The sequence below is a fragment of the Ptychodera flava genome, chromosome 11 (assembly GCF_041260155.1).
Source record: "Ptychodera flava strain L36383 chromosome 11, AS_Pfla_20210202, whole genome shotgun sequence".
In the NCBI taxonomy this organism is placed as follows: Eukaryota; Metazoa; Hemichordata; class Enteropneusta; family Ptychoderidae; genus Ptychodera; species Ptychodera flava.
Genome location: NC_091938.1, coordinates 37,068,021 through 37,083,075, shown reverse-complemented (window position 1 = coordinate 37,083,075; position 15,055 = coordinate 37,068,021). Strand labels below are relative to the sequence as shown.

Sequence of the window (15,055 nt, the reverse complement as noted above, 5' to 3'; positions counted from 1 at the left end):
TATGATGAACGCTTGTAAAATCAAAATATTTTGATGAAAAGAATTCAACAGCAAAGAAGGTTTTTCGGTAGACATAAGTGTTACGCACCGAATAAACTAAGTATGGAATACAGAACGTTCCGTTGTTCCTTTGTTGTTGCTATAGCAGCAGCATCAATGGTTCTTCTCCGGAATAAAATGAGTATGCGAAGTGTTCCAAAGTCTCGGAATGCCAAAGAGTGACGTCATTGCGCGCGGCATAAACCAACGACGCGTACTACGGAACTACACGTTCTTTCTATGAACGTTTGTGCACGTGGTTTAGAAGCACTTGTACCGTGTACGCGTGACGACACGGCGGTGCCGATTTGGTCGAAATTTTAACCAATATCTGTTTAATTATTCGTGTAACCCAATAGTCTTGCCAAAAGAGTACGCATACATGATATGAAAGGAAGACCCACCATTTCCCAAGATTTCGTTCAAAGCAAACACTGGAAAATTTACCTGTAGCAAAGTTTCAATTCTAGAGTTTTCTTCTCTAAAATTTTAGATATGCGTGTTTCATAAAAACCTACATAATCACTCGCTGCAAAAATAGGCCTAGATAATTTTACAGGTATGAATTTTCAGGAATGCGATGAAAATATCTCCGGTCAGCATTATTTGGAATGTAAAGACATCTGTCTAATATGTCTATGTACTTGTTGAATGCTAATACACTGTGTTATTTCTATACCGTTGACAAGAGATATTTTTGTCCTTTATTGAATACGTTCAAAATTTGATATATTCAGTGCGGACGCAGATACCCGAGACGCGCAAAATCGATTTTCCTACGTGGGTGGTATGGAACGCGAAAATTTCAAAAAAATCACTAAATCTAGCGCTACACATTGTAAAGAAATATCTCCTGTAGTTCACAAAGAATTCAACTTATGTTAATTATAACTAGGCGAATTGAAAGATAAATAGTTAGATTTACCAAATCGTGCATTATTTAGTGTCTTATTAGTTTATATCGCTGAAAATAGCAAAGTCAAAATGTTGTCTCGTGCGTTTTGACAGAAAATACAACTCATTCACTCCTGAATTTTCCGGTCATGCTCATTACATGTTTCTTCTCCAAGTTTGATTTTGTCACTGTCCTTTTACAAAGACATCCAACTGAAACGCTATGCCCTCAGTTTTGGCGATAAGGCCGTGAGACGGAAATGTTAACTTAAAATAGCACTGGCGGGTACAGGTAGTCCTTGCAAATTCCTAAAATAACAGTTAAAGCGCATGCGTGAAGGTTGCCCTCTAGCGACGATACTCATTGTAGCGTTTCTCAAATATAATTTTTACTATAACCCAAACGGGATTCGAACCCCCACACACTCACAGCAACATCGCCTAGCTGCTAGGCCTCAAACAAAACCAGTCGGCTACCGTTTACCGTTTCTCATCCTGAACTTTTGCGCCGGAGAAAGTATCTCCCCTATAAAAGTGCAGAAAATTAAGCATAAAAAATGAGGCGATTTACTGAAGCCTTGTATCTCTAAAGTGGCCAATATGAATTTACTAAAAAAGCATAAATGAACTATTACTGATTGTCACTGATTTTTCTGAAATGCACACTTGCATATTGAGCCAGAAAGGGAAAAAATTACAAGTATCACAGCTTCAAGGCTTTACCTGAGTTCAATTATTTTAACAATTATTGTTCTAAAAGAACAGGTTTAATTAATGATGAGGTTATGCGATTTACCTAAACTAAAATACGTATTTTTTATAAATCTTTTACAATTTGATGCAATAAGTATCTTACAACAATACAACAACAATAGGCCCTATAAACTTTATTTTAACTCTATAGCCATGATAGGTATACGCCTCTTTTCACAAGGGTCAAACACAAAGAAAACTTATACACAGAAGACAGAGTACAGGATAACAACAACATTACAACACAGACAGGTTTCATGTAAAAGTGTCGAATAAGCTTTGTCGATAAAATTTGTAACAAGCCTGCTTAAAACCTCTAACACTTGTACAACTTCTTATTGCTGAAGGCAAATTGTTGTACAGTTAATTACTCAAAAAGACTGCTTAAATAATTCGGTTCTAGCAAATGTAACTTGTAGAGCTTTATTACTAATAAATCTTAAAATCTTTGTGGATCTTTGTACTTCGTTGTTATATCCCGGATGTATGGAGGAGACTGGCAATACCATACCCTTGTAAACAGACACTATTAGGTTGTACTTATAGCGATGGGATAGCAGATACCATTGTAGAAGTGTAAACATTTCAATGTATGAGGTACCAATGTCACAATTCAAAATCAGTCACATTGCCCGCTTTAAAAGACAGTTCAAGTGATCCATATCCTTTTGACTACAACAACCCCATGACGCCTTGCTGAAACTGGTAAAAATGCTGAAATTCTGGCAAGAAGATACAGATTACTCTTTATTTTTCATAATACTATCATCATGTGATGTTTATGATAAATGACTCTGAATCTTCCACACCAAGCAGCTTTTCGCTTTCTACATTTTCAATATCACTGTCACCATCTTATGATGGAACTGAGTTCATTTTCAACCAAAATTCATAAAATTGCAGCAAATCTAGATTGTAATAATGATTAATGTCTTTAATGGCAATAAATCATTGTTGTAATGACATGTCAAAAAGAAATTTAAATGTTTAGTCTTGTCACGCCTAACGTTCACTGGCCGTCAGTCCATGTAGTGTTGATCTGAAAGAATAAGTTCACACCACTTATTAATATACATGCATATTAAAAACCGGCAAATTTATCATTTATTATACATATTTTTTAAAAGTATTTGTCAATGATTATTTATCAAGTCCTCAGTCAATTGTTACGACAATTTAGTGCGTAAATTGTATAAAGAATGACACTCTTTGAAAATTATCACTTCAATGGATAAACATGCATGATATATTAACAGATATCAGTAGCAATTATTGTTATATAAAACAGGATTTTCACAAAACATCCTTCCATATCAGCTGTTCTGTGGAATCGTCCGACTTAAATGCTCTCATTTGTTTCTGATAGGATCTCATCTCACAAACTTAATGCACATCCGATGTGAACTCCCAATAGACTCCCTATGCTTGATATGAACTTCAGCCTAATTAGTACACAGCATCGCCCTCTAGACTATCATTTTCTCTAATGTGTACAGGTGAAGCTAAAAAATAGTCACTGCTATGGCTAAAGACGCGGGTCATAGGAAGGGGACTTTGTTTTTTTTTCATGTTTAATACTACGTCACATTGTAGACACTCAGAGAAAAATCGAGAGAAGAATCGGAAATCGTACCCAAAAATGCAAGAAGGTCGTTATTGACGATAGACTATAACAGGTATGGATTCAGAGAGGTATTGGAAGCCATCGATGCTGGTTTATTAGGTAAACTATAGCTTTTTGTCAGGAAAATCCGTCTCCGAACTCGCCTGTACGTGCGCATAGCGGCTATTCCATTTCCCGACTTCCTATGTTTCTAATGCATATCAAAGCGGCCATCACCGTATATCGAACAGCAAGTGACTGTGGCTCGAGGGTAACTTGCATGGTATTGTTTTTGAAATACCGCGACGGTTATAGCTATTCTGCATGATAATACATCAAGTAAGCGACAGAAGATTGTCAACTTAATGCTTCCCTAAAAAATAACTGGATTAAACGACCGTGATACTAAATATGAATATTGTGAACGAAGTTATCATCAATTATATCGCCTGGAAAGTTAATGTACTTCCGGTTTTCAGGTGTCTGCATTTCATACGCTATCGTACTGTCAAATGACCTCCTCCAGAAGAGATATTCACAAAATCTATTCCTATACATAAACTGTTACGGAAATTACCAAAATTGTTCAAGGTAAGGCCGTGAGACGGAAATGTTAACATCAGAAAGCAGGACATAATACTGACAACTTTCTCCTAACGATGCAATCCACTATCCTCAGTAATGTCAATTTTCTTTAGCCATATTTACATTATTTAGAGGAGGATTACTGCATGAACGGTCAATTTTGATCGGAGACCAGTATTCTTAAAATAAGATTACTTAAAATATTCGATCTCAAACTTACTTGGCGAAATTAAACGAAAATTTGGAGAGCTCCACCTACCTGAACCGTCACCCAGTCAGTCTGATGTTGCTCTGAAGCGCACGCAAGACCCCTTGGCAACGATGGAATTTGGCATAAGCATGCTTAGCAACAACGGAAAAATCGCATATCTGCGTCCGCACTGATTGGCACAGAAATCTGACACAACCAGACTTTGGGTTGATAATTGGATTAGCGTTTATATGAATATTCAATAGATGATTTAAATTGTGAAATTTACTTCTGATAGATGAGCATGTTGATTAAAATTGCATGCATTTCACTGTTTACTGAGTTGTCAATAAATGGCAAGATAAGCATTGCAAGTTGTCTTCAGATTCCTTCAGATTACATTCAGACTAATAAGTTTTGGAAACACGTGGACTAATTAGACGCAGTGTTGAATAAATCCAATCAAAAGCCATCAATGAGGAAATTTGCCGAAAGCAACTTTTTTAACTTTACGGGAACTTTCCTCACTTCTATTTCCAAAGGCAATTATCTCCTCGTACAGCACTGAAAACTGACCCCGTTGTTTCAATTTAGTTGGTCATTTAATTTATTAAATCAACCTGTGTCAACGAAACGTTTTATTCAAGCTTGAACGTTAACAGAGAATAAGTTATGTACGAGATAAACACTGCCCTCAGTGGTAGGGTTTACCCTCTGACAGGTGAAATACATCCACTTCCGACGACGTGTAAGCAAGTCCTCCAAGTGGTGTTTCCAGAACAGTTTGTTTTTAACCGATGTATGTACTGATGTAAAATATTTTGGCTGGAATTTCGGTATAGAGTTATCATAGAAAGGCAAGCGGCTCGATAAATGAGTGGACTTAAGCAAAACGCAAGAAAATAGTTTGGGATCTCAACGGATGTACCTGCTTAAGCCTGCCGCACACGAGAGAAATTAGTTGAACAAAATATCCAACGTGTTAGGTACTTTTCCTCTTCGTCGCGAGCAAAATTTCCCAACGTGTGCTATAGAGACAGGATTTTCCTCGCATGTGTAGATGACTCAGTGTGCATGCGGTCCATACTTTCCTGCATTACAGAGCATCAATGACAAAATGATGTAGTAGATGTATTGTACTCTGCATCTCTAAAACGATAAGTTTCCGATGTGTTACGTACAGGCATTTAAATGTTGCTATTTAATCAGCAAGTGTTAAGATCGACGCGCTGAATTCTTTGTTTTAAATGCTGGAGGGACGTGTATTGTCATGTGATTTCCCCTCATGCACTTGAGTAAAAAAGACGCGGAGAAAATTGCTTTCTCCGGCGTTCACTTTGAAGAATTTTGAATGAATCTTTGCAAAAAAAGTTACTTTTATTAAAATACGTCGTATGGTTATGTGCAACTGCACCTTTGCTAAGCAACAAAACACGAATGAACATTGACTCAGCAATATTCTCTGGTGTGCGACAGGCTGGCGATGAGACATGACTTTTCTCAACACATCTTGAGTCTGCAGCGCCCTCACTATAGCAGTCGAGACCTGGTTCAGTGCCCTTGTCGGTCCATTGCCTGTGGAACCATCGCAAGCCGACCCACAATGCGTGATCTGCGGTGATCTACCATACAAATGCAGGTCATTGACCATAATAATAATTAGCCTCAGCGATTTATTGTTTAAATTTTCTTGAATGGTAATAATTTAGAGAATTGAACACCTGGCTTTATAATACTAGTGACAGCAATATTCCAATTACCGAAAACCTTTGACACACAGGCTGAACTGTGCAGAACAAGATAAACAAGATAAACCTCTGGAAATAATTCCTCAATTCTGTCAACTTCTGCTTACACTTGTTTGAATGAAAATTAAATTAGACACGTACAATTGTTTTTTATTAACAGTAATTTTTTGGTCAATAATTCTACAATAAAAGAACTACTCTGCAATGAAAATAGCAACTGCAATCAAATTTTTGGTTATGTCGCGCTCGTAGTTAGGGGAATCACGAGTTGAGGTACCAGTCTGGATCGTAATGTTTTCAGTAACTGGAGCTTACACACCAAGATGTAGATTGTAACACAACCGTATACTTTATTACAAGATGGCGACCGTATCCTTCCCCGTCAAAGGTCTGATCTGTAATCATCTAGTCTAAATTCTCTACAAAGTTAAATACGCCTCTAAATCTTACATACTTACAATGGTTATCACGTAGTTAATTTTCCCGCCAGTTTTTGATTGTTTCCTAAAATAAAATAAGATCACATCATGGAATATCCAGTTCTCGATTGTTCTATTGAAATCTTAACAAACAATTGATTTAAAATATCACACTATCTCTTATCTCCTATCGTACGATTTTGAGTCAATGACCTCCACACGCCTTGGCCACGGGAGGGCCGCTTCAATATGAAAACTCTACAGGGGAGGGCATTACAGTTGAAGCAAAAAAAATCATTTTTCGTTTGAAATCAGAAACTTTCGGTTAAACATACATACATACATGCATGCATACATACATACATACATACATACATACATACATACATACATACACACACACACACACACACACACACACAGGCAGGCAGGCAGGCAGGCGTGCGTGCGTGCGTGCGTGCGTACGTACGTACGTACGTGTACGTACATACATATATGCATACATACATACATACATACATACATACATACATACATACATACATACATACATACATACATACATACATACATACATACATACATACATACATACATACATACATACATACATACATACATACATACATACATACATATCTGGCAAGTGTGATGGTAAAGCAAAATAACACAATATCAAATTTGTACAGAACCTTGTAATTTTTTTAATAACAAAAACAATACGTATTTACATAAATATCGTAGAAACTCAAACTTAGCATGACCGGGTGACCAATAAAAAAATACACAACTCAACTGAAAGATAAAGTCGACAAATGACGGTACTAGGATTTTTATGCGGTATATCTGTCGGACGACAGTTTACAAAGAAGAGTCAGTTCCGATGGAGCACAAGAAGAATACTCGCAGATTAAATTCTTCATTCTAGGACAGTTCCAGTCAAGGTGACGTCATCTTAAGAACTCCATAATAACCTCGAAAGTTTAGAATACTTCAAGCAGAATACCCACAGACAAAATACCGAAAACTAGGACATTCCCAATCAAAGTTGCGTACTCATGAAAACTCCTATAACAGCACTTTCTCTACAGACCGCCGGCAGAGACTACAACTATAATATCTGTTGACAGTAACGGTACCACATGTAGAAAATTACAACAGGATTGGATCAAAAGGTTTTTCAACACTGAGACAGCATGACATGCTAATCCAGTACTTGTAACAGGCTCACGACGTGGTAGAATGCGTGTTTTTAGACAACGAAAAATGAATAATTAGTAAACACCTGGTCACGCAGAATGTTCAAAATAAAAGAGCTAGAACAAGGTGCATCTGGTCAGTTATTAAAGTGAAATGATAACATCCTTTATTGTCAACTGCAATTGAAATGATAATTATTATTAAAATTTAAAATGTAGGTTTGATTGTAAAAGACTTACACCTTCAATAGCCGGCACACATTAAAAGATGGGAAAACCAAACTAGTAAATTACACAACAGAGAAGTAAGAAAGAAAGACAGCAGTAAGTATATACAATCAGAGCATAGAACGTACAGTAAATTGATATAACTCTGATAAAAAAGAATGGTGGTTCAGTTGCCGTTACGGATTACTGACGCAATCAAAAACAAAGTGAAATAACTACCAAGTATTCTCAGAGTCTAGTTTCATAATATAGATTGTTACAGTCAGGAATAATGTAACTTTACATGTGTGCGAAAAAATATGCAAAATTATAACTTACAAACACCTTGAGAGTGATTCTTTTAAGAAATTAAGGTGAAAAGAATGACATTGAACTATTCGGGAATGGAACGATAAGACCGAAAGATGAGCGAAATTAACACAGCAGCTTCAAATCGACGAGTGAAATTTTGAACAAGATTATGAGTGACAATAGTGTGAACGGTACCCACGATGGTCAAAGTCAACGCAAAGGCCATGCCATATGGCATATGCGCTGTTCCCTAGATAGTGAAAAGTCCCTAACATAACAGAGAGATTATCTTCTTGTAGATTTAAAACGAACCCACGTATGCATTCCCTTCACACGTGTGCTAGAAGCGTGATTGATTCGTGTAAGCGCAATGTTGATTCACTGAAACTTCGTATTTTCTCCCTCAGTCTCCTGCGTCGTTCTTTTCGTTCTGCCCTGGGTGTGTTGTGTGAGTTGTAGCTGTTATTGATGTTGTGAAGTCGTTGCTTGTTTTTGTCCCTTGTGACGTCATTGCGGCCGGTGCACACATCACTGAAATTCTGGAGAATGACATCATCCGTAAAAGATCGATAGTCGTTTGTATATTCGGTCAAAAAATTGCCGTCCTGGAGCACAGTCACGTTATTAGTGGAGGAATGTAGAATTTCCTTTCCAAGGTATTCTTGTTTATGAGTACTCAATACTGAATCTGGCTCAGGCTGCTGAGATTGGTTCAGAGTTGCTAACGACGAATGTCTGTCGTTGTGTGAAAACGGAATCTCGACATTTTCACCAAAGTCTAAACGCTTCCTGTAATTGTTACGTTTTCCTTTAGAGCGTTCTCGTTCGTCATCCGTACATTGCAATGTAAGGTCTAACAAGCTATCCTCTACCCGTAGAAAAGAGTTGTCCAGAAAACTGTCGTCATCCTCGTCCAGATCCTCGTACCAGTGAGGAGAGCTGTGAGGAGAGCTGTCACCATCGCTCTTCTCATGACGTTCGATGTTCCCGCCTTTTCCGTACTCGAGAATACATGGGCTGCCCCATGATGTGTTGGAATTTCTTAGTGATTTGACTGTCCTTCTTAGCTGCCTAACATCTCTCTTGATTGCCTTTATCTCGCTGTGGTGACCTTTGAAGTCTTCTTTTGTTGCTCTCTGCAGTAAGAATTGTATAGTATGTTAGTTCTGACCTGCCGCACCGTTCTTTGCGATGTAACTGCAAAAGCATTTGTTTATATGAAAGATTATGGACCGCAGAATGTTCACATCGTTTTAACGTAATGACGTCCGATGTGTTAAGAAACGGAATGCCAAATTTCATGAGTTAAAGTTATATTATTGCAATCATATAAATAACATAATGTAAACAATGAAAAAGTTAAAACTTTTGATGTATTGTGAACCCCGTTAAATGTTTTGACTGTGGCTTGTGTGCGAGGAGTTTCATTGTTACTTAGATAAATTTTCGACCAGTATAGCTTAATTCTAAAAGAACAACATAAACGCATTTTCCGTGATAAAATCATGTTTATGCTTGTAGCATTGTTATCTCCCTGTCCCCGACAGCGACGTACGTTGGATCGAAAACGACAATATTATTAGTATCTGCTTTCCCATGCAGGGCATTGCATCTTTACCCAATGTCCGGGCAGGTCAATTGTAATTGCGAATTACTTGAAAGTAGATTTGGATTTTCTTTGTCACGATAATTACTTTTTTCCGTCTTTCTTCACTATTGTTCGGGAAAACACTGTCCGTCAGTTGTGATCACGTTGACATTGATCCTACAGAAACTTACCATTTCATCTCTTAGAACAAGAAATAGTTCTTCGGCAGGCAACTCATCATAGAGTTCTTCAACGTTGTCGTACCTGATTAAACCAGGTATATCCATGGGTGCTGTGTTATTTATTCAAGATGTCGCTATTGTAGTACCGAATGTATTATTTGCCAACACACAGCCCCAGTTTTCGTTTCCCGACAGATCAGTAGACGCTGTCTTTGTTAGTCTTCGTTGACCTAAAAAGTAGGAACACAAAGGTTAGCCAGACATAGAAATTTCTCTGATTTCTCTCGGTGAAAATATGAAAAAATTCCACTTTCAAAATTCTTTGTATATTTTCCCTGATCTTGTCCAAGGCTTACATTATACATGTATTTTGCGTTTCACCGGTGTTGACTCATCATATCCCTGAAGCAACATTTTCGATGGGAAACACACACTGAATTTGACACTACAAAAGTTCTATGTATAGGTAAGCCTATCGACTTGAGCAAGTCTACTCATGATATGTACAATATAAACTATTCGGAGTAGAACTAAAATCTCTCACTTTGTTTTTTAGCTACTATAGACTATAGTCTATAGAAGCTATTGGGATGGGTATCCGTCCGGCGTCCGTCGTCAGTCTGTATGTATGTATGTATGTATGTATGTATGTATGTATGTATGTATGTATGTATGTATGTATGTATGTATGTATGTATGTATGTATGTATGTATGTATGTATGTATGTATGTCCGTTTGTGAGGCGTCCGTCCACTCAAATATCTTGAGAACCGCAGTACTTACTGATTTGATATTTGTTGTGTAGATGAAAAATACGATTTTGAGAAACAATTTTTTTTAATTTTTTGATATTGTTGAAAATAGGCAAATTAATGCCAAAAAAGGTGTTTTTGGTGAAAAATCTTCTTCTTCATAACCGCTGGTCAGACAGCTTTGTTATTTGGTATACAGGTCCCTAGGGGTAACCCAACTTAGACTTTTCAAATTGTGATGAAATATGCAAATCTGTATTTTTAAGGAATTTTTTTGTCATTTTTGGTCAAAATTTGACTTACATTGTATGTAATTCTTGTACTGTATAAACCCTATCAATTCACCCAGAAAAAAATAATTAATATGATTTTAAATAATTGAATTAATTAGGAAATCATCAAAGCCAAAATAATTTTAGTGTAGAATTATCAGAAAGTTCAACTTTTTTTGACAGTTCATAGTGAAATGCTTACCATCTTGGAGGATTAAAACATGTAAAGGCAACTTTCCTGAATCCCAACTTTGACATATTCTGAACCGTCATTTATTGTGCCCTGTATGTTATCTAAAAGAAATTGCTCAAAATAGTCAATAGAGATAGAGATAGAGATAGAGAAAGTTCTAATTTCCATTTATGGTTGACTTGGTAAGGATAAAATAAAATTACTTTTTGAGGAAAAAATAGAGTGGTCAATTAAAAGAGTGGTCAAAGTGATAGGGTTTTTATGGTAAAGCTGGGCTGTATAAAGATTCCTCTTGTGCTATTTATAGCAATTATGCAATCTGTGTAAACAGTGCAATGAAAGTGTAACATGATTCCTTATAATGCTTTTGATGACCTTGAACTTCTTAAGTTTCAAACCTTTGTCTCTTCAGTGTGCTTTCTCTGAGTATGTACAGTCTCAACTTATTAAACAGAACTCACAATGTTAATCAAAGATATCCACCTTCTTCATCAATACATGTGTCACAAAAGGTTATTCTCTACATAACTCAACAGAGCTCTGTCAACTGTTGAGTTGCTTGTTCTTTCAAAACCGCTGGTCAGACAGCTCTAATATTTAGTTTACTTGTCCGTAGGATGACCTTAGTGAGATAATTTCATACAGTCAGGAAATACTTAATTTTGTATCCATGTCTATAGTAGCTTCAGGGACTTTGGCCCTATGTTTATGTTACACAATAATAAATACTAAATTTACGCGTACTTGTTCTGTCCCGTGTGACTGTACGCCATAAAGGCGGCTCTAAGTTCAGATCAATAACGTTTAGTGCATTTGTGCAAATTACACCCGAGTGTAGCCCAACTAATTACACGGGATTTGAATAAGAAAATACGCAAGTCAGCTTTCACGAATAATCCAGTGATCAATGCGTAATGTTTGTTGTCTGGCCAAGTTTGTATCTTTTTATTCAATAGAATCACACTGCTAGAGATAATTGCATTGAATTACGTGAGTGACGTCATAGAAAAGCTATTGACAAATATTCACATCTACGCTTTCAACAGAAATATTAACGAAGGACCCGGAATCTGTCACTTTTGCACGACATGTCCATTCATGGAGGTACCTAAAGGAGGGTACCTCCATGGTCCATTCAAGCACCCTCCAAAACTTCCAACAAGTTCCCTAGGAGAGTTTGACCACATAGGTGTAATTACCACCTCTTTATCTGTTCAAGGTCGGTCCCTTGTCCTTTTTGTTATAGTGCCTATTATTTTTCAGTGAATACTCCTTACGTGTCGCTGTACGACTGAAACCAATTTACACATGTACTCTCTAAGAATGTAAGACGATAAATTTTATCCTTCTTTACACAGATCTTCGTTTATGTGCCACTAGTACAGTGATTTATGATATGCTCTCGTTTGAAACGAAAAGTAAATACAAAGTCGCACAATGAACTGTCGAATAGTACAAACGTAGTCTTTGAGATTGATGGCTCAAGTGTGTGTAAACTTGTAATTTTACTTTTACTAAGGCTCACAACATGAGTTTCAGAGATTCCCTTAGAAACCGCTTAGTGATTGTTGGCGGTGATGTAGGGACCGTTGATACCATATATCGGTTTGAACATAAGTAGTAGAACGAATCCCCTCCATGGTGTGATGGTATGATCCGGCGATAGGTTCATGGTGTGACCTGGCTCGTATATCCTTATAGTCGACCACTACAGGGTTTCTGAACGTACTTGTACAATGTTTTTTCCAGCATAGTTAATATTGTGGTGCCGACGCGTCTTGGGTCCTGGGGCTGAGACGACTTGGATTCGGAAAATACAGTGCGGAAACAACGGCGGCCGAAGCGACCAATAATAATAAGCCGATAATAATAATACAACTGTGAACTCGCATACACTCTTTGTTATCAGACATACCAGGGATGTCTTATCTGCGAACGTCTCTAAACTGGAGTCTGCTACATGTAAACTGTAAGCGAGACCGAGGTGGAGAGGCTACTTTAACAAAGGCCAATTCCCTTGCAAGATTTTTCGCGAAAGTAATTAGTGGTAAATTTTACTTTCTCTCTGTTAAATCCATGGTTCGTGACTTTCTTTCACCAACTTTGCATATGCACATTCACCAGAGATTGGAATTTCAAAAGTCTTTCTGTTAAACTACATTCAATTTGTTATTTTCAATAGAGTTTTAGCCGACTCTCTGAAGGCTACCAACGTTCCTATTGTTGGACGGACAAGTCTCAACGGAGGGACTATTGAGTAACCATTGTCAGCTTTCTTGACTTTATGCAAAATTGAGTCAACACACTTTGACCATTTGAGAGTGTTTTTGCCAGCTTCGAATTTATGAAATGTAAAGACACTAACAATTGTTGTTGTTGTTCTTTTGCATCAGTGCAAGCTTCATGTATTTGCAGACTTTATGATTTTTCTCTTAAAATAGTATTTACAAAGTAAACAAGTTCAAGATCATGAATACATTCTGCAATTTGGCATGGACACAAGCAGACAGAAAATTGCGTGACAGAGTGACACTTAAGGACAATATTGCATAGATGTTGTATTCACATCAACCAAATTGCAGTATTTCTCCGTTTTATATACTTTCCAGTGTAAGTAAACTGTAAGTACTGAGATCTTGTCTCTCGTTCCATCTATGTGAAGAGTACTGCAAAGGCAACGGTTGACTCTTCACCGAAGGACTATACCTAGAGGGGACTGTGACAGGTCCTTTGCAATATGATTTATAGACAGACTCGTTTGTTTGTTTGCTTGTGTCTACAACGTCATGTCAAGTTGTTGTCACTGGTGGACGGAACCTGGTCAAGCTGACCGACATTATACACCTGCGATGTTAGAAATAATTCCGGCAGAATTATCCAAGTAGATTCAACACGAAATGCCTGCGTTCATGAACACAAAACCAAGATCTCTTTTGTACACGTTGAGTTACAATCTATATATTGTTTCTGAAATAACAGTACTGAACTTCACGGGCAGAAAAGTACAAAAATCTTTCAGGCACTTTAGGACGTAAAGCCCTTGTCTTCGATAATTGGGGCTATATACAAAGTGGACCATTTTTGAAATATATGATGGTGAAATGGTAAAGTGCGAAATTTAAAGATACAGTGCTATTACATTGCAATATAAAGGCTGTGTATGTTATCCCCCATGGAGTTAGTAGCTACAACTACTACTACTACCTCCATGGTTATCCATACAACTTCATAATGCCTTAATACAGAGAGTGTGAAAAATTCTCCACCGAGCGTGGTGTACAAAATGATAGAACCTTACCGTAGAATTATCGCTGTGGCTGCTGTGAAAATGAGCATGGCGTGGACGCGTCTTGATCGACTGACCACAGGACTGTAACTGCCCTGCTAATCCAGTCTGTAAGCTATCAAATGAACACTGATTGTTAGACTAATTTGTTCAGAATGACAATAGCCTGGGAGGTCATACTCCAAGGCTTACATAAGCCGTATCTGCCCCTTAAGTGGCTACAGTAGTCAGCCTCTTGTGATCTTTTCACCGTGAGTCATCAATGAAAGTGTCAAAACAAGCGATTCGTGAAATCTGCTCATCGACCATAGAGTCGCAGATGCGAATGAAGGTGATAGTTTAGAATAACAAGGTGATCTAAGCACTTCTTGACTCGATCAAAGTGCTGGGTTTGGAAGCCAGTTTTCAATTCTCTGTAGTGTTTCTCCACATTAGACTGATGCACAACAATCTACGCGTATTTTAAATTGAGTATTGTACCGACGTGACGAACATCCCCCACAAACTATCATATGGAGAGAGAGAGAGAGAGAGAGAGAGAGAGAGAGAGAGAGAGAGAGAGAGAGAGAGAGAGAGAGAGAGAGCCTGTTTTGCTCAAAGTGAGGGAGATAGAAACACGGGGTGGAAATAAACAGTGCGGAGAAGAAGCAGCGTAGACGGACGAAGACTAACTATAGATGCACAGCTAACCGTTGGCAATTATGCAGTGTAAGAGCGTAAAGGGAGTGTTTTCAAACATAAGAGAATTGTTATCTAAGACCTGCAATAAATGATTTTAGTATAGTGTCGTCATTTTATTGCTATATCAATGGCTAATGGTGAAATGGCTGCT

General features: G+C 37.5%; 1 protein-coding gene across 2 annotated transcripts; it reads right to left on the bottom strand.

The window, feature by feature from the left end:
• Nucleotides 1-6,906: 6,906 nt before the first annotated feature.
• Nucleotides 6,907-14,372, bottom strand: LOC139144191 (uncharacterized). Of its 2 annotated transcripts, none has more exons than XM_070714842.1 (3): nt 14,236-14,372; nt 9,729-9,949; nt 6,907-9,085 (listed from the first exon to the last, which is right to left on the bottom strand). In XM_070714842.1, the coding sequence occupies exons 2-3, from the start codon at nt 9,822-9,824 to the stop codon at nt 8,279-8,281; spliced, it is 903 nt and encodes a 300-aa protein (XP_070570943.1). In that variant the 5' UTR covers nt 9,825-9,949; nt 14,236-14,372; the 3' UTR covers nt 6,907-8,278. The 2 variants fall into 2 exon arrangements, with proteins under 2 accessions (XP_070570943.1, XP_070570944.1); XM_070714843.1 differs by lacking the exon at nt 14,236-14,372 and adding an exon at nt 10,076-10,223.
• Between the last annotated feature and the right edge of the window lie 683 nt (nt 14,373-15,055).